Source organism: Plutella xylostella, chromosome 22 (assembly GCF_932276165.1).
Source record: "Plutella xylostella chromosome 22, ilPluXylo3.1, whole genome shotgun sequence".
In the NCBI taxonomy this organism is placed as follows: domain Eukaryota; kingdom Metazoa; phylum Arthropoda; class Insecta; order Lepidoptera; family Plutellidae; genus Plutella; species Plutella xylostella.
The window spans coordinates 3748966-3768303 of record NC_064002.1 but is presented as its reverse complement, the minus strand read 5'-3'; the positions used below and the strand labels follow the sequence as shown (position 1 = coordinate 3768303).

The 19338-nt window shown below is 39.3% G+C and overlaps 3 protein-coding genes across 7 annotated transcripts in view; 1 reads left to right on the top strand and 2 right to left on the bottom strand.

Annotated features, from left to right (window-relative positions):
* The window catches only part of LOC105391359 (PDZ and LIM domain protein Zasp), a 107308-nt gene extending 99969 nt beyond the window's left edge, over positions 1 to 7339 (bottom strand). For 3 of the 5 annotated variants that reach the window (XM_048629281.1, XM_048629278.1, XM_048629279.1), the window contains exon 1: positions 7142 to 7338. The gene's annotated coding sequence lies outside the window, so the exon portion shown is untranslated. Of the gene's footprint in view, positions 1 to 7141 lie in introns of all 5 variants that reach the window. The other 2 variants (XM_048629277.1, XM_048629276.1) reach the window with 1 other exon arrangement.
* Positions 7340 to 8031: 692 nt separating this feature from the next.
* On the bottom strand, positions 8032 to 17538 carry LOC105388935 (translocation protein SEC63 homolog). Its single transcript, XM_038105341.2, has 12 exons — positions 17305 to 17538; positions 16738 to 17069; positions 16428 to 16598; positions 15896 to 16102; positions 15341 to 15569; positions 14650 to 14943; positions 14026 to 14149; positions 13360 to 13640; positions 12221 to 12423; positions 11541 to 11706; positions 10439 to 10560; positions 8032 to 8189 (listed from the first exon to the last, which is right to left on the bottom strand). The coding sequence occupies exons 1-12, from the start codon at positions 17426 to 17428 to the stop codon at positions 8139 to 8141; spliced, it is 2304 nt and encodes a 767-aa protein (XP_037961269.2). The 5' UTR covers positions 17429 to 17538; the 3' UTR covers positions 8032 to 8138.
* A 222-nt stretch (positions 17539 to 17760) lies between these two features.
* Positions 17761 to 19014, top strand: LOC105388847 (iron-sulfur cluster assembly 1 homolog, mitochondrial). The gene is made up of 3 exons (XM_011559901.3): positions 17761 to 17903; positions 18048 to 18346; positions 18560 to 19014. Exons 2-3 carry the CDS (start codon positions 18055 to 18057, stop codon positions 18661 to 18663), a joined length of 396 nt encoding a protein of 131 aa, XP_011558203.1. The 5' UTR covers positions 17761 to 17903; positions 18048 to 18054; the 3' UTR covers positions 18664 to 19014.
* The last annotated feature ends 324 nt before the right edge of the window (positions 19015 to 19338 follow it).

Here is a 19338-nt window from a genome sequence, read left to right as displayed (position 1 = left end):
AGATGAAAATTATTAACTCGCCTTTACTAGATTTGTTTACATTTCGCGATTAAAATATTGGCTTGTTTAACTTGCGGAAGTTGTTAAAATATACTGTTTTGCTGCTGCTGCCTCCCGGCGCATAATACAAACATATTCTTTTAGCGTGGGCTATGTGCCTACAATGAGTTCTGCATCTACATGCATATTATTATCTACATGGAGACTATTTATGTTGGCCTTGGCCGCGGCGTCATCGTCACCAATCAAGAGGTCGCGCCTCTGCCAACTTCTCCATCATTCGACTCGCTCGCAACTCCACAATAAAAACTGATGGGCAAAGAATTTGCGACCACTTACCTTGAGATTGGAAGTTCTATTCAATCTTGTAGCGATTTCGATATACTTTTGCGCAAGACATCATCGCATCTGAGGGTCTTTGTGCAAATAAAAGACTGCAATGCCTTTAAGTTTCTCAGTGTATTCATGACGATTAATTATGCAAAAAGATCCTTGGATGCGGTTAAACAAAAGATGTTTGAATGTATAATTACGGCACGGTGAACCGATTAATCCATGTATTTTCCTTTACTACATGGCATGCTGGCTTAGAAATTTAATGTTATCATGGAAAGATATCACGAGCTGTGGTAAATAATTTACCGTGTCTCGTCTGTTATTAATTTTATCAACAAACAAATAGTCGCTCTCTCTCTATTGTATTGTAACGTCCAAGGTGTCAACTGAAGCCTTTGTTCGTGATTGAACGTCGTTTACTCGCAGCTTCTTATCTGAGGAATGCAAATAACTAATAACTTTATGGGCGACCTAGCGCCTGGCTGCATAGCGCGCATCTCCGCCAACTGGAATTTTATATCCAACGAGTTATTTTATTTTTATCCGACTTACATTCGCTGTGTTTATGTTGACGTAGGTACCTAGCAACAGATGTTAGCGAGCTATTCACGGTCGACGTAATTGCGGTCTGGAGGGTAGCTTCGTCAGGTGCAAAGCCCGTGTAGCAGCCACTTATTCGATTATGGTAAGTGAACACGCAATAAACGTAATCGGGAATTCCTCGATCATTGCGAGCACAGAAGGAGGCCTATTTCGAAAACCTGTACGATCTTTATCACTTTCAATTATAATAACAGCATTGCGTAGAACTCGTACGCAATTGATTGTCAGTCGAAAGGGAAAAGGTATATTGTAAACAAGATGACTCGGCTGGCCCGAGGCCCGCGCCGCGACCTACTTAAGAAATTGGACATCGAACAAGACAGGCGCGACGTGTGACGAGTGACTCGCGTGTTCGATCAGTGCATTGCGACGTCAGGGTGGTGGAGGCTCCGCGATCCATTAGGCCGGAGGTTTGTTTGGTTACTCATGCGCATCGCTGACGTCACGGCGTGAGTAACCGCCGCCGCCGCAGCCTGCGTCGGGCCGCGGGTCGCGGACCATTATCTCGGTATTTGGGTGAGACGGAGATTCCATTGTGACAGCGGATGATTGCCCCCGGCATATAATACGAGCCACTTACTTTTTATGAATGTCGAAAGATCCTTAAAGTTTTATTTAAGTACGTTATTTATCACATTTTATGTTACCGTTAAATTGCTGCATACTTGCATACGCAATATCTATAGGAATATTAATTGACAACCGAATGCTTTTAATGTGAGAATTTAGAAAGCAGGGCTTTCGTCCGCACAATTAATCTTTTCCCTCGACTCTCCGATACAACCAGTTTTTTAAGCGCTGCTCATGGTCGCTCGGTGACTATGGACACTTCCTATGGACTGTGGATTAACGATGCGATATGGCGTCATTACCGGTGGAGCTGAACAAAACTACACACGTTAAAACATTGATCAGCAAGAGCCACAAACAAATTGCAGGCTTGTCCGAAGTAGGTTAATGATATATAGAAAAACGACGCGAAAGACAACAAAATATGAAGTTTTGCATATTCGCAGTTACAAGTTTAATATATTAATAAATTATTTACACAACGCGCTGACTCAATCGCTAATATCAGTTACTGCGGTTCCGTGCTAACCATGAGTGTAAACAACGCAGGCACCAGATAAGCAAATAAACAACCTTAAACGATGTCGAACTAAGCAGCCTACCTAGCTATTACCGCTGTTTGGTATCATATGAGTCAAAATTAATTTATCAAAATAGTTAAATGTGTTTATTTTCCTGATTTTATGCCTCAAATCCTCTGGACATATAAACAATTTACATGTGACTAAAAATATGAACACCTGCTCAGAGTGTATATTTCGGGGTGCGGAGGCGTACACCGTTACATTTATAGATGCTCAATGAACATTCTCATATCTTTTACGTACGGTATACCTGCCTACAATATGTTGCACATTACGTAGATATATGTTATTTATTATTATTATATTATTGTCGAAGATACGGCGGTGATGTCAGTGGTGTGGCGAACAATGCTGCGTGGAGGAACCATGTTTGCGCAGCTGTGGGCTCGTGAGGTCGTTTGGCAAAACAGATTGTTGTATTGGGAAAAGTGTTAAATTTCAAACTTTACAAGTACAAAAAACTGGTACTTATGATACCTAGATGACTAGAGAGCTTGTTGCATTAGTTCGGACCACGGGAGGCGGAGTGCGGCCGCGAGGTGTCGCAAGCCCCGGCGATGACGTCCGAGCTTACGTTCAACGAGCTATTCGAAGCTGCTGTCATTAGGCTCAGACTGTTACATCTATAGACAGAAACCCGTAGTCGAGGCGCCACTACTCCGCTCCACAAACCTTTATGATAATCATATTGAGATTTAATTCGTGCTGTTATATTTAAAGCCACGATGCTTTACCCAAAAAAGAACCGCAATATTATTGAGCGAAAAAAGATAACAATTAAGGAAGCTTTCAGAACTTTCAATATTGACTGCAATAAGTTATCTGATAATATGATAATTTGCGGCCCTGTCAACATCAGTTTCGCATTTCGATGGCCCGTCCGCAAATATTGATTCAATTTAAGTGGCTTCTTTCGTCCAAGAAGGGCAACAACCCACAGGTGAAATTCAGTTTAAATTAAACATTGTAACATTGCACGGGCGGGGAGCTAGAGTTACATTCCTTAATGTACTCTTTATTTAAAAACCTAGCCTCGTGTTATTTCTGTGAGCGGCGCTCAATGTTGCCGAGCGGCGCCGGCCTACACTTGGCCCAGAACGCTAAGCTTGTTACGCGCCTGTTTCATACAAACACACCCTTTATTACCTTCCAGTCGCATAAACCACATAAAGTTACACAATAAGACAGCTCCGAATAATTGAATAACAAATGGACAACGCATTGCTCATGTCAATAACCCCCAAAACTTGAAGTCGGAACCTTGGTGGGTAAAATTAGACTTGTTGCGAAAGAGCTGGCGGGCCGCCATTAGACGGGACACTTTCTGGACGCGGAGCCGATAGCGACTCCTCAATCAATACCAACATTTACTTACAACTAGCAATACGAGGTGTTATAATGCAGAATGACATACTAAACCTCTTGTTTACACCGCTTCTTAAGCAACGTTTGTGAGGTTATCTACAACTGAAACCATTAGGATCATATTTGCGGTTGAGAAATTACGCACCTGAAGCCAATTATCTATACTTACATAGATAGGGAAGCATCGGATAATAAAATATTATCATATGTTGGTAAACATTACTATATATTAAGACATATCTTTAGACATAGGTACTTATTAAGATTTAGGTATAGGCATGGGTAATTCAAATATCTAATTAATCGTAACTCAATATATTGATGAAGTCATGGAAGTCTTGACACTAATAAATATTATCTATGAAACCATGTTCTATCGCAATAAAGATATAGAAAGGAGCCAATAGGGAAAGATGAACACACTTATTGAACAACACCTTCGCCTGTTAAACAAAGTTATCTAACTGTAGTGAAGAAATTCACTGTCAAAGACAAGTTCAATGCGACACAACCACAACACCTACATACACTCACTTACTGCGGCTATTATTAGAATATACGACTTTGAAAATCATTGCATAAGTGTAAATGTGTTATGGGATGTACAGAACAGACACAGCGACACAGCGAAATCTTGGCGAAAATCCAGTAAATAAATTGCCTATCACTACCCAAAAATCTCTAAAAAAAAAGATAGTCTTGAAAGATTCTCCGAATACTCCATCTATTAATATAGGTAAATGCTTTGTGATGTAATGTAAGTAGGTCATTCAAGAGATCGACATGCGCCGAATGCGAAGTCGAGTTACAGTTTTGATTGAAGTAGACATAAAACTAGCTGCTTGTAAATCATTCCTAGAATCGACATGGTCCGACCTGACGTCACGTTTAATGGAAGTAAAAAGTATGAGTAATAGGTTTCATAAATAATGTGAAGACATTGCGCGTGCGCAACGGATGTGCTCGCCGAGGCCGGGTCACATATTGGTGTATCTGTGGTGTGATGACGCAGCCAGGGCCAATCCCTTGCAATACTGGCGCCGACTGCCTCAGATATGTCTTGAGAGACGTCTAATATCAGCTGTTCAGACACAACAAGAATACGTGAGATTAATCCTAAATTTAATTAGTCTCTCGATCATTATGACACGAAAGCAAGTCGCTAAAGTTAATAGAAGTGAGTATTCAATGCGGCTATTACATAGCCGCATTCACACACAAAAACGACAAAATTCGTTTAATTCAGTATTGTCCTCAAAACACATAGGTACAATGCATTGATTACAGTTCCGCGAAATTGGCGTTTAATTTCATAAATAAAATCCTATGGTTAGTCAGAATGTGCTGACCACAAAATGGTATGACAAGGTGCTAAACTAACCAATATGAATGCAGTATAACAATGCAAAAATATACATAGGTATAATCTAAAAGATTACGTACCAAAATACATAGAATCTAATATTACTATGATGAAGCCGTGACGAATATGATTCACAGCATTCGGTACATGAATAACGCTGTCACAACTCACAACACAACAAGGTAAAGGTAAAGTCTACAAATAAACATTACAATACAACAAACAATGTCAACAAACAGATTTGACCAGCGTGTGTGATTTCACTATGAATCATAGTAATGAATTTATCACAAAGGATAAATCATCAGAGGACAAATCGTATGTATGTAGTTATCAAAACCGGTAGCTAAACCTTATTCCTAGAACGATTATGATACTTCGTGAATGTTGGGTGTAATGTTACATCGCAATGCCCCTGTACCTACATATTTTATGTGTAATGCTAAAGTTAACTTAGTGTTTAATGTAATTTATCGACAATACTTTCGGCTAATGGTTGATAAAATGAATGCAAAGATTTAAAAATATCTGCATTGGTTTAGTTATGCTTCCAGATTCATTGGTTTCTGATAAGACACAATCATAAATATTATGTAAATCGTAGAAGAAAAATCTGAAATATTTTTTAAGTCCAACTGTTTTTAGGATTAAGTAATTTTACAAAGTTAAAGGTTTTTGGTATCCCTCGCACCTACCGATAATGTCAAGATAACCGACGTAATTAAGCGAAGCGTGCGTCAAATAGCCATTAATACTACATTGGTATAGTTATTAGTCCAGTTTGTTTGAAATATTTTTAAGGTATGCTAACACACATCATTAAGATCTGTCAATAAATATGTATGCTGGGTTTAGCCAGGCAGCCGTTCAGACAACAAAGAGCGAGCCCTGTTCAAACAGCGAGTCATCGCGAAGCCTCAACTGGAACGAAGCGCGAACTTCTTTCTCGATCGAGACGGAGTTATAACTTGATATAAAATGCAAGGGCTTGCAAGTACGGGCGTTTTAAAATTCCCTTTATAGTTTGGGCCGTTGCACTCTCGACTCGTCTAACCGGCCCGCTATCAGTGCCCGCTTCGATTCATCGCCGCCACCAGCGCCCAACCAATGTGCTTTGGGATATCACCAATCGCGACTTCAGGCTATATTCAAAGTCACTGACATGAAAATTACTGGAATAAACGCTCGTAGAGCGCTGCTCTATGTTCTATTGATAATGTTTGCAGCCGAGGCGTTGCTATACTATTTTGTTGCAAGTTTTTGTTAAAACCACGCATGTTTTAATTTTGAAATTTGGTAAGACGTTTTAACTGTGTTTTATTATTTTGTTAGCGACCTCGTAAATTAGCTACGAGACGATGGAATTTAATGCCATTATTTATGACATCAACATAAAATATGACAACATGAATAACAAATGTTTGAAGATAGCATATTTTCCAACTAAACCGGGCTAATAGGCGAACGGTGTAGTTTTTCTGCGTGCGGGAATAAAACCTGCACGAATTCCTGAAACATCACATAACTTGTCTCTCGTAACAATAACGAACGTTTCTGTGTCTCGTTTTTGCTGAGCCGGCACTTAAATCTCAGGTTATTGTGGGTCTTGTGACTGCGGATGAGCTGAAGACAATAGGAGATAATGAAGAGTAAAAAGTTTCCCTCGGGACGCGGCGACCCCGCTGTCAGTCCCAGTGTCTGTTGTTGCCAACTACACTAACATTTTATCTTCGGCTGATCGCGGATCAGTAGGGAACTACCTATAGACTCGGCCCGGGATAAACACTTATGCAATGAACAACCGATATCAAATTCAGGTCAAAATAGTTTATTTTTTGTTATTATTATTATTACACGATGAAAGTTGCTTTGCTTTCGATCTCGTCTGATTTTTTAAATTACGACGCGCTGTTGTTTTGGAGAAAATCCAGTTTTGTATTCGTGTAATAAATAAGTAGGTAGGTATTTTAGCCATAATAACAATAGCGGTTCTATTCTTATTGGATACTAATGAGTCTGTTGTTGTTCAAGCTAAGAGGAAAATCTGAGGGAAAAATTAAATTGTATTCATTATCACGCTATGGTGTCATCATCACCCATGGATCCTCGACTCGATCGATTGATTTTAATTATATTATTAGTAAACGTAAACTCAATTTGCGACAAGCCTTGCAGAAACCTAATCCTGATCGGTTCACGTCCACATCCACCCACCGGGACCACCACAGCGGTCGTTTCGGGGAAAACTGTCAAAAATATATTTTACGATCCGACCAAACTTTAAACCGCAAATCATCAGGTAAACATTAGGAATACTTACGTCGCCGTCGGTACTTCTAGTCTAGTTTTCGTCCACTCGGCACTGTCAATCACTGTTGGGTACACGGTGGCCGATCGTTTCTAAATAGGCGAGCGCGGTTGTGTGTATTTTTGGTTCGGTAATACGACACCGGTCGCGAGCGAGGGGCGAGCGGTCGAGTCGGGCGGCGGCGCGGGAGTGCGCGGGCCGCGCGCCGCTGGCCCGCCCCGCCCCGCCCCGCGCCCCGCCGACGGGGTGCCTGAAACAGGACCCGGCTGAAACACTACCATCCTGTGCTGAGGTCCTACACTGCAGTTAGGATAAGGGTTAAGGGTCCTTGGTAGAAATTGGCAGGGCAGATATATGAGCGCTCTCTGGCGCTAGTCTGATGTGTTTTAGTTATACATCATAGTCATAGGTAGTGATGGAGATGCTTGCACAGTATAATAAATTATGATATAAAGTCTGAAATATGTAAAGTAAACCTTCTTCTATCGGCTTATGTAAAAATTAAAGTGTAAGTAAATTACAGTTTCAGTCACTTTTTCCTTTTACCTTAAATTTTAGAGTTTTTGTTATTTTATAAAAGGATTGATTAAATTGATGCGTATTCGCATCTTAAATTTTAGAAAAAAAGAATACTCACAAGATGTTTTATTTTTCAAAGGCTTACTTGTCTTCAATCTGAACCATGTTTTTTTTCTTCAACTATGATATTCTCAGTGCCACCTTTTGAGCTCACTTGCTTTTATTTTTCTTCGTAAACATTGAGTTTACATTCATTGAGCTCAACTTGATATTGGTTTCTATCTTCACAGACTAGACTTTTGGGAATGTTAGTGTAAATCTGTAGAAAAGCTTAAATTATTGGTTAGTAATAAATCTAAAGTAGTTAAAATAAAATTCCGCAGTGCATGTTATAAAAACATTATATTCATTCGCTTCCAATTCATACAACAAGTCTGCACACACCCCAATAATAATAAACTCTATAAAAATAACTTATATATTATTGTAACTATTCGTCCTCCACCTCGTCGTCCGTGGTGAACTCGCTCTCGTTGTCTCCCTGCGGACAAACATTACATATATTTAACATTTTAAGTATATATAAAATATACTCAAAATATATTTGGGAGGTATTAGCGATTTGGAGACTGATGGTCACTTTGATTGCTATGGCTACCGCAGATAAAGGAACCATACAAAAATGACGGCCTTTATATAAAAAAAAAAAAAACTAAAAATATATGTACATTGAATATAAATGTATCCAGGGAGGAATAAGCGCCTCATTGATTGGTATGACTCCCGCAGATAAAGAAACCGTATGAAATTGCGGGCCTTTACATTATAAATATGTAAGTGGGAGTAGGAATATGTAAGTATTGACAGAATCGTACGAATAGGGCGAGATAGTGTCTGATATATGAGGTCGTCTGCCATTTTCATATTACAGAACCCATGTGTGGAGCCTCTTTCTTCAAATGAAGTAATACCAGCTTTCACATTTCCATCCTGATTTAGGTGTATAGGGCTTCAGTTGGGAATCAGTCAGACTCAGATAGCGGGGGCTGATGAAATGACGAGACAGAAGTTTACTACATAACCGCCATAAAGTCATAACTATAATACAATAGTAATAGTGACCATGAATTTAGACACATCCCTTGAAAGGCAATGGTCGGATACAAGGTAGACCTCACATCACAACATTTCTCTCGTGTAACGTCCTTATACTATCTATACGGTTATTTTATATGATTATTTGTGTTAATGGGCTTCAAACCAGAAAAAGCAGAAATTCCTACATGGCATTTTGATGTTTGATCCAATAATATCGCATTAATATTGGTAAGTACTTGATACTAAAGACTTTTATAATTTATACCCTACGTTTTACAATCTTCCTAATTAAGTATCAAAATTTTACGATGTAGTAAAACGATCAAATTACTGATTAAAGTATAAATTATAAACTTTAACAGTGACCACAAAATATAATATGTTTTTAATTAAATTGGTACTTCGAGTGTTTATTTTTATGATTAACCATGTAGGTAGGTCGTTAAGTACACAATTTTTTTAAACCAAATAAATGATAAGTGCGGTAAGTAACTCAACTCAACTAAAAGTATTTTAAAAATGTTGATAACCAAAGCATCAGCAAGCTATAATTTTACTTTAAATCGTGTGTAAATCTCACTATAAAAGTTGGCACACACTCTGTCACCAACTCACCAATAATAACTATCGCTTGTATACAGGCTGAACATTTCTGTACCAGAATTAAAGTCAACAATTTAGAGTTTCATTCACTTTCGAGCACGCTGTATAGTGGAATAATAAAAATAAACGTAGGTATTCCATTGATGTTTTCAAGCCTATTGCTAGTGGTGCGTGTAAAAGAGATAGCAATATCTGTTCCTAAGACGTCACGACTGAAAGTTTATTCATAAACATACAACCTTGGTACTACAAAATCGTATTTTAGGCTCACGGCCTAACTTTTATTTATTTTTTGGTAGAGTATCCACGTCACAATAAATTTTAATCACCTTATAGCTTTTTAACAATATAGATTAATGTTAGATGAAGGGCTTTATTATGTACCTTTACATTTAATCATCATCACTAGCATGTGTAATCCATACCGTCTTGTAAAATAAAATAAAAAAACGAATATTATTTCGCATTCGCCAAAACATTAGTCATCCACATAGATATCAATGTAGAAGGTAGAATAACTTGGGTATCGTATTACTTGTCACGTTTAGCTACTAAACAAACACTTTGTTATGTTACATTACAAAGTGCACTCAGATAACTCACACCTCAAGAATTTTAACGCCTTTCGGATACTCAATACGCTGCGCCGATTGAACGTCGCCAAGGTAAGGGTGATATATGTAGAGAAAGATAATAATATGCTTGAGGTCCCTGCTGGGTTTCTGACATCATCATGTCACAGATCTCGGCAAGGGTTAATTAAGGGTCCATACAATTTTAAATATACGTGTAGCAACGCTAAATATTTAAGCACTATGTACCTACACATTAACAAGTCCCCATTTATATGAACCTTCCGCTATCGACAACGCATAAAACTCTAAATTTTTTTCGAAGATCATCGTCGGCGACTTTACTGGCGGATATCGGCAGCTGTCGGTGCCTAACCTCTGCGCTGCAGATTCGACTACTGGGAACGGGATTATCTAATCTGTGGTACAGCGGCAGTACACATAGAGTGATAATAATATGACGTCCAGCTTCAACTGTTGTACTGATTGTGTAGAGTGTGTACTCTACTAGACATACCTGGTCGTTGTGTGCGTCGTCCGAGTCGCTGAGGTCCCACTGCGGGTGCGCGGCGGGCACGGCGCACGCCTCCTGCACGTCCAGCTTCAGCTCCTGCTGCTGGTCCATGCCGATGTACGAGTCTGCGCAAAGGAGAAAACGTTAGCTTCTTAAAGTATGTTTTTAAAGATTGATATTAAGTATGAGTCAGGCGAGCGTGTAAAAACCGGGCCGCGAAGCACTTTTGCAGCTCGATCAAGTCCACACATGTAGCACATACAGAATGTATATCCTTTATAAAATATATCATGAGTCCTATACCAACAAATCAAATCCGTACATTTTATTTTATCATTTAATATTTTCCAGCTATATGGATCTCTCCATCAACTGTCACAGGCCTCACGCTATATGCCAGTTATACATGCACAGTCGCCAACTGACCGGAGCGCAGGCAGCTGCTCCTCCAGCGAGTCTAGTACACATGTAGCACGACCAGTCGACATACAGAATGTATACTGCGTGAAATATAGCTTGAGTCCTATTTCCCATTTGTTCGTTTTCAAGAGCAAACCACCTTATTTACCAGGCATAAAGACCTGTCAATCAAACGTCATAGGGCTCCCGCTTTATTATACAAAGCACAGTTTCCAACTGACCGGAGCGCAGACAGCAGGCGAGCGTGTAGAGGCCGGGCCAGCGCGGCGCCGTGAACCGCAGCTGCACCTCCAGCGAGGCCACACATGTAGAACCACCAGTCTACATACAAAATGAGCCCTATGACAGCTACCAAACCATTCAATTTTGCTTGGCATATGTTTGTTTTCTTAAACCAATTACGTCATAGGGCTCCATACTGTATTTTACAAAGACAACTGACCGGAGCGCAGACAGCAGGCGAGTGTGTAGAGGCCGGGCCAGCGCGGCGCCGTGAACCGCAGCTGCACCTCCAGCGAGCCCACACAATACTACACATGTAGCACCACCACTCTACATACAGAATGTATAGGTATTATCAGCCCTATGACAGCTATCACATCCATACATTTTATCTGTCATTAGTTGGTTTTCCCTACGTCATAGGGCTCACACTATATTTAACAAAGCGTAGTCGGCAACTGACCGGAGCGCAGGCAACAGGCGAGCGTGTAGAGGCCGGGCCAGCGCGGCGCCGTGAACCGCAGCTGCACCTCCAGCGAGCCCAGCAGCGCCGTCACGTGCGCCGGCGCCGTGAGCAGCGTGCGCGACTTGCGGTCGCAGATGTAGCACCACCAGTACTCTTGCTTGTCCTAGGGAGCGGGAAGAGGGTTTGAGTTACGTACGTGATGTGAAGGACATTGGCATTCATGATTGTATGTGGGAGAATGGGGAAGACGCAAAGATTTCCGTACTGCCACTTGCATCGCACGGCTATAAACAGGGCGTTACTTAATATCGTATTTACAGCTAATTACTGCCAGGCAGTTTTATTAGATCTTTGCCTCACCTAGCGGCGATGATCCATTCGCTCTCAAAATACGCTTACCTAGTAGCGGTTTAAAGTTTAGAACACGTCTACTGAAAACAGGTACCTCGGTAACGTGGATTTATATTTTATTTAAAGGGTTTATTATTTATTATATTTTACCCAGACGAAAAAGTTTGCATACTCTACAAACCAGCGCCTCTTGGGGTCATTATGAGAAAACAAAGGGCAGAGATGTATGTACATTAAAATTACGAAAACCAGGACTGGACTACAGATAACTGGCCAGACAGCCATCAAATGGACCGCGGCAATCAAATAAATTTAAAAACACTTACAAGAGGGAAGTAAGGACAGTGCACGGGATGCGAGCTCTTCGACCGGCCCTCGAGTCTCTCTCTCTTCTGTATCTTCCTCTGGAACTTCTCCCACTGGTCATCATCCTCATCGTCTTGAGCCGAGGACTTGTCCCGCTCCTCGTCTTCAGACGCTTCGGAGTTGGATGCGGAATCGTCGTCGGAGCCGGCCTCCGAGTCTGAACCTGTGGGTGGAGAGACAAAAATAAATTAAAAAAATATTTATTTAAATAACTTTACATAGACACCTTAATAAATGAAGAGAGGGGATGTGTTTAGATAGACACTTTAATAAAAGGGGATGTGTTAGAGATGTGGGCTCCAATTCTTAAGTGGGAGATAGATGTACGAGTAAGTAGCTCGATGAACGTTTTTGTTCGTGCAGTACGCGAATTTAAGGTGACAAACGAACGAAAACAGTCGAGCCACAAGTACGGCGTTCTTACTCGTACGTCTATCTCATTATGAATTTAAAGTCGACAGCCATTCTAAAATAAAAATTGTGATAATATTGCTATGAATTTGGAACACGCCTCGAAAAGCGTACGGTTCAGAATTAGTAGCTGTGGTATTTACATGAACACATAATTGAATTTCATCAGTTGTACAAGTTTAATACTCTCTAATTACATTTCAGTATTCTTATAAACGTGGCCCTGAAAATAGACGTAAGTCATTCCTCACATTCAAAAGCGTATCAGCTGATTCATACTTTGAAATCAATTGGTCACAGCAACTGGGCACTTATTAACTAAACATGAAAATTCATAAGTATGACCAATAACAACTACAATAGGTGCACCACGTCATGACGTCACGTTGGCCAGAATATGATTTATAAACAAACAAGAATGATTTTACTACATTTCAGTGACTTGGCTAGAGAATAAATATGAAATTCTACATTAGCTGTAATTCAAAAAAAAAACATTGTGTTTTTCCGTGTTCTGTCTGATTATTAAACACGAAAACACTAAATACCACACATCATCATCATCATCATCAGCCAATAATCATCCACTGCTGAACGTCTCCCAAGGAGCGCCACAACACTCGGTCCTCGGCCGTCCTCATCCAGCCACTACCGGCTACTACACAACTATGCAAAAATAATGTCTTACCTTCATCATCCTTCTTCTTAACCTCCTTGTCTTTGGTCTTCTTTTCTTTCTCTTTCTCCTTTTCCTTCTCTTTCTCCTTCTCCTTCTCTTTTTCCTTCTCCTCAGCGGCGGCGGTCGCCAGTTTCACTTGCTGCTTGGCCGCTGCAGACTTCTTGGTCTTCTTAGAAGGCGCTTGTTTCTTCTGCTGCTTCATCCAGACCGGTCGCTTGAATGTCTCCTTCTTTTCCTTCTCGTTCTTGCCGTTTTCTACTTTGTCACCGTCTTCCTCGCCGTTGTCTTCCCTGTTTAAGGAATGGTGAAAAATTTAATTTAATATTTGGCAGCGGAATAGGTAGGTACTATTTGTTTCTAGTGATTATTTTGCAATGTCGACGAATGGGCGCAGTGGTGACTCTTATTGCCTTGCCGAGGGTTCCTAATTTAATCCCCGCGTACCCTCCTGTCTTGAAGGAGGCCCATGTCTTGCACTTGCAAATGACTATTTTGTAGCTGTATGTGTTTTGCTGATTTGAGAAGATACACCAAACTTATGTGGATTTAATGTTTTCGATCTAGAAACTGCAATGAAAATAGGTATATAATAACACCAATCATAAAGAGAAATATAAATTTCTCCAAGACTAAATTTAAAAAATGCATCATTATAAGTTACACGGTTTTACTAACTTGATCTCAGTCTCCTTGATGGTGGTGTCTCCGAACAGCTCCTTCATGTTGGTCCGCTGCAGCGTGACGGTGACGGTCACGATGGCGCCCGCTGTCACCACCGTCGAGTTCTCGTCGTCGATCACTGCGGACAACATGTGTGTGACAACCTTGTGGCAACCCTAGAGTGGAGGTGACACGTGTGACAACCCTAGAGTGGAAGACACGCGTGTGACAACCCTGGAGCAGGTGCGTGACGTCATCGGAATGGATCATTCGGTTCAGGGATTGTATCGATATCAGAATATCGAGTTTACTTCGACAAGGTTACATTAAATTAAAAGTTACCTAACTATATTTGATGGTACTACATTTAGTAAACAAATCAATTTCGATTTTCAGAAACCAACATCAACTAGCATGGCATTTTTGCCGCTCAATCTGCTCAATCTGCTAATGCATTATGTGATTAATATTTTCAATGTCGAGACAAAGTGCGATGTTATGTTACATTATAAGTAGGCTTCGAGTTTGCTTAGAGTTACCTGGCAAGCTGATGTTATAACAAGTGTTTTGTACAAAATAAACAAATAAATTGGATTTATATATTTAACTTAACTAATTCAAAAGTTTATAATTGCTTACCTTCAGTATTAATCTGGAAATGTATGTAAGGCATGTTCCCAAGAACTTTCATCACATCTTCGTATTGCTTATCGTTCAGGAACTTAAGGAATTGCCGTCGCTCCTCGCTCCTCAACTGAGCTAGCTGTAGCAGGGACTTCACGTGTTTCTTGCGATTGGCGGAGTACTTGAGGTGGTCTTCAGTGATGTATGGGAGCTGCAGTAGGGGCGACTTGTACTCCCACAGACCCTGAACTATCATTGGCGACATCTTCATGCAGTTCTCTATGGTTTCTATTGACGGCAGGCGGGGAACTGAAAGAGATTAACTATACGTTAACAATTTATCAGGTACATTGTTAAAATTTACACAAATTAGTATATACAATAAGCATTATTGTTAAAAAGAAATTTATGAACTCAAAAAGGTATCAGGTATCAGACGCTCCTGACTCATACTAATGAGTATGAAAGTATTTCACTCACATACCTAATGCCTACCTACTGACTTCCTGCCTAGTCATCTTCCTGCCTGTTACTGCAAGTGAACTTAAACTATTTTGATAATAATGAATTACTCTGATTTTAAACATCTCAGCTCTAAGAAGATTTAATTTAACCCATGAGATTCTTTAGAGGTAAAAAATAAACCCCTTTTTAATAAATTATCAACTATTTTCCTACCCCGCAAACATCAAGAAACCTTACTTACTCCTTCTAGCATAAGCCAACGCAATCAGCTGGTTCACACAGTTGACCATCTCGAGCACCAGATCGGGGCACTTAGCCACGATGTAGCGGCGGTCGGCTTCAAGAGCCTCTGACGGCAGTCGCATGCGGGACAGGTGTGCGTGGAGTAGAGCACGGGCCTTGATGCTGTAGGGACGGCAGAGCGGCTGCTCCTTGTTCTTTTCACCCAGGTTCGGCAGCTCTCGGAGCAGCTGGGAGAACAAATGTTTGTTAGATAGGCCAGTGTATTTTGTTGTTGTTTTTTGTTCATTGCACGCAACTTTTGATGATCATCAATATAAGAAATACTATTGTCTGGGAAAGGGCATGTGTCTGTAGAGCAATGCAACTCATGAATGTTGTATTGGAGATATGTGAGAGGAAGAAATGACACTATTATGATATCATTATTATTGTCCTACTGTTGCATATTTAAAGTGAAAGGTATTTTAATAATATTATCATTATCACGTATTGTTTGTATTCTTCTTTCTGATTCATTTAACATGCCTAAGAGTGCAACATATTAAATACATACCATAGGAACTTCTTCATTATCTGTGATCCTCTCAACAATTTCCGAGTTGTGTCTGCGGTCAAATTCACAAGATGCGGCAAGTATCATAAGGGCTCTCTTCAGCGGCATGGAGGGGGTTTTGTGACAGAAGTAGAAGTACATCTGAGATGTGTCCAGAAGGACTTGCTCTCCGGAATATCTTATAGAGCGGTACCACCACATACCAACCTGTGGAAATATACATATTTAAATTATAATATTATTCAATATTTAGGACAGGAGGTAACTTAATTTCTAATTAAGTAGTTATATTTGATACTTTGCAGTATGTGAAAATAATTGCTGATTTCCGCAATGCTTACATACACAATATGACCTTTATAGGGCATTTTCATAGCATTGTGATGATAAATCTGATGTTCCACCATTGAGAAATAAAAAAATAAGCAATTTGCTCCATGAATAAGGAGTAACTGTCACCAGATTTGTTCAATCTCAAGTCATAAACCTCAAATAAATGGTTAATATGTTATAAAAATAATAAATAACTTACTATAGTGGGTAATGCAACCATGAATACCAAGCCATATAGACCCAGTACCCAAACACTGTTCTCTTTCTCAACAATCCAACTTGGCAGAGCAATCCCAAAGCTCATGGCACCGGGTCCATCTGGGTTGCCATACTTCTCCCAGTTTCTTCTTGCTTCATCATCTGTAAGTGCCTGAAAAATTTACAAAAGTTTATTAATAATGAGAATCTTAACCATATACATTATGTATGTATGGATATAATATTTATCAACATTGAAAAAAAACATTATCTTCAATCATGTTCACAATAGCGTAAAATTACAACATTACCTGATAAGCCTTAGTTAACCTCATAAATGCTTTTTCATCACCAGTCTCTTTGTCAGGATGCAGTATGAGGGACTGCTTGCGGTAGGACTTCTTGATCTCTGCCTGAGTGGAGCCCGGCGGCAGGCCCAGGATTTCATAGGGGTCAAAGTTAGACATCTCATAGTCAAACTGTGACACTTTGTATGCTAAGAATCCTAATAACACCCATCCTGATATTATTGCTAACTTCACAAGGAAGTTCTTCAGACCCTTGTACGGCTGTGATTGTTCTAACACTAGTTGTTTCTTCACACATGGTGGACATTGACATAGTTCAGCTCGTTTAGCTGGATCTAAGGAGGGAAACAATATGGATTAGCATTTTACCGATATATTAGCAATAGTACTTAAACCATGTAAATTATACAGACATGACAGAGCTATGAAGTCGTGAATAACGGTAAATAAACAAGACGATTGTGTCTTTTGATGACACCCATTCGAACTGTACGTCGAGCTATTCTAACAATAGTATTATTGCAATATTATTAGTCTCAAAAACAGTAGCATAAGCACAATATTTCTTACCTTCTTTTTTCTTTCGCGGCCAGTAGTAAAATGTTGCTGGTACCAAGATTAATGCAAGAAAGGACAGAACAAAGTAAAAGAATGTCGAGCCACTCTCATCGTATTCAAACTTTTGTCCACCCATTGCTTTTCTATAATAATTTAGTTACAATTTGTAAAGTTATTCATCACACGCGACATCGACATTTGTAAAGTGCAACGACACGACACGACAGCCGAAAGACAGAAAGAAAGAAGACGTGTCCCGCTCCTACATTTGTTTTCAATGTATCGGTTTATCATTTTTGATTGGTTATAGTATGGTTACGGCTTGATTTCTATTGGCCAACCAAATAATAGATAAATGAAAACCAAGATTTTTCAATTCAGAAATGATGGAATTTCTGAACAGAACAAAAAAGAGTCTGTCATTATTCTGAAGTTTTATGGAAATGTCAAATTTCACAGAATAGAAAGAATGACAGTATGTCTGATTATTTTGGTAAAATGTCAAATTGACAAAATTGATTCGTATTTTCGTATCACCAATTCGCCAAAAAATAATAATATATTACGAAACAATGGAAAATTTCACAAAAACATAGTAAAAAAATATCCAGGTACCTAATAGTTTTCAATATACAATATGTGGAACCGTTGTAATTAAAGTTATGCAATCCCGTATCCATATTTTAGGTTGTATTTGATCAAGTGTCCAAGTGAAAAAAGTTTTGGAATGAATTACAATGTATTACTGTTTTCAGCAATCAAATGGCGACTAAAAGTATAGCAAGTGCGACCGTCCGGGCCGTGAAGAGGCGGGTGCTGCCCTCGAGGGCAGCTCTTGTGTTAACACCAACTGCAGTTAGTAAGATCAAGGAGCTCATGACTAAAAAAGAGGCTGAGGGATTCATTGGACTGAAAGTTGGTGTACGGCAAAGAGGTTGTAATGGCCTTTCATACACCTTGGATTATGCAAAGGGAAAAGATAAGCTTGATGAAGAAGTCAAACAAGATGGTGTTACTATAATTATTGACAAAAAGGCGCAATTAACATTACTAGGTGAGTATTATTATGCATTTTTCATTTCATATAATACTTGGCAACCTACTGTTGCTTTTAGATTGCATCTAGAATTTACCTATAGTTTTATGTTCAATCAGCGATATCCATCAGTAGACTCATGCTCATGCAGCAGGCACACAATGGTGATGCAATATTAGGATGATGTGCTGCAGCAATGAAAGTAATTATCTATTTAAAACATTGTTACAGGTACTGAAATGGACTTTGTTGAGAACAAACTATCTGCTGAGTTTGTGTTCAATAATCCAAACATAAAAGGGACATGCGGCTGTGGAGAATCTTTTAGTATATAATTTAATTACTTCACCATGTTATAGTGAAATATCTCATCTATGAATTTCCTGTAGTATGTGCTTTACTGATACTGTTGCAATGTATAATTATTTCTATGGAAAATAATTTATATTTTGCAAGGAATGATATGTATAGCCTTAATTCAAGTTAATAAATAGTCAAAAAGTTTAAACTTCTCAATACCACTATGGTGTTTTAAATACAAATATGGTACCTAGTACACTTATTAGATTTCTTTTGATTTAAAATCCTGTGTTCATAGATTATATTATGTGTAAATAGATCAAATATGAATTGTAATTCATGTTAGTGTAGATATCATTAATAAAAATTAGCTTAAAAAGCTTAAATTGGCTTTTCTACTACTTAATGTTCTCAAAATCGCGACTTATGTCGCGTATATATGTGTTACATACATGCCGTTAATTAATGACTTTAGCCATAGGTAAGGGCTAGTCCCCATTGGTGAGTTGTGCTGTGTTTCATCGCCACTTGATGTTCCAAAGGAAGGGTCATAAAAAATATATGTCAATGAAGCATCAACCAATGTGGCCTCGCCCTTACATGGCAGCCGGATTTACTACAGTAATGTATTTTTTGAAAGACTGTATGTATTTATAAGTACATGTGTAATGTGTAGAATCAAGGCCATATTTCTACATCATAATATATCC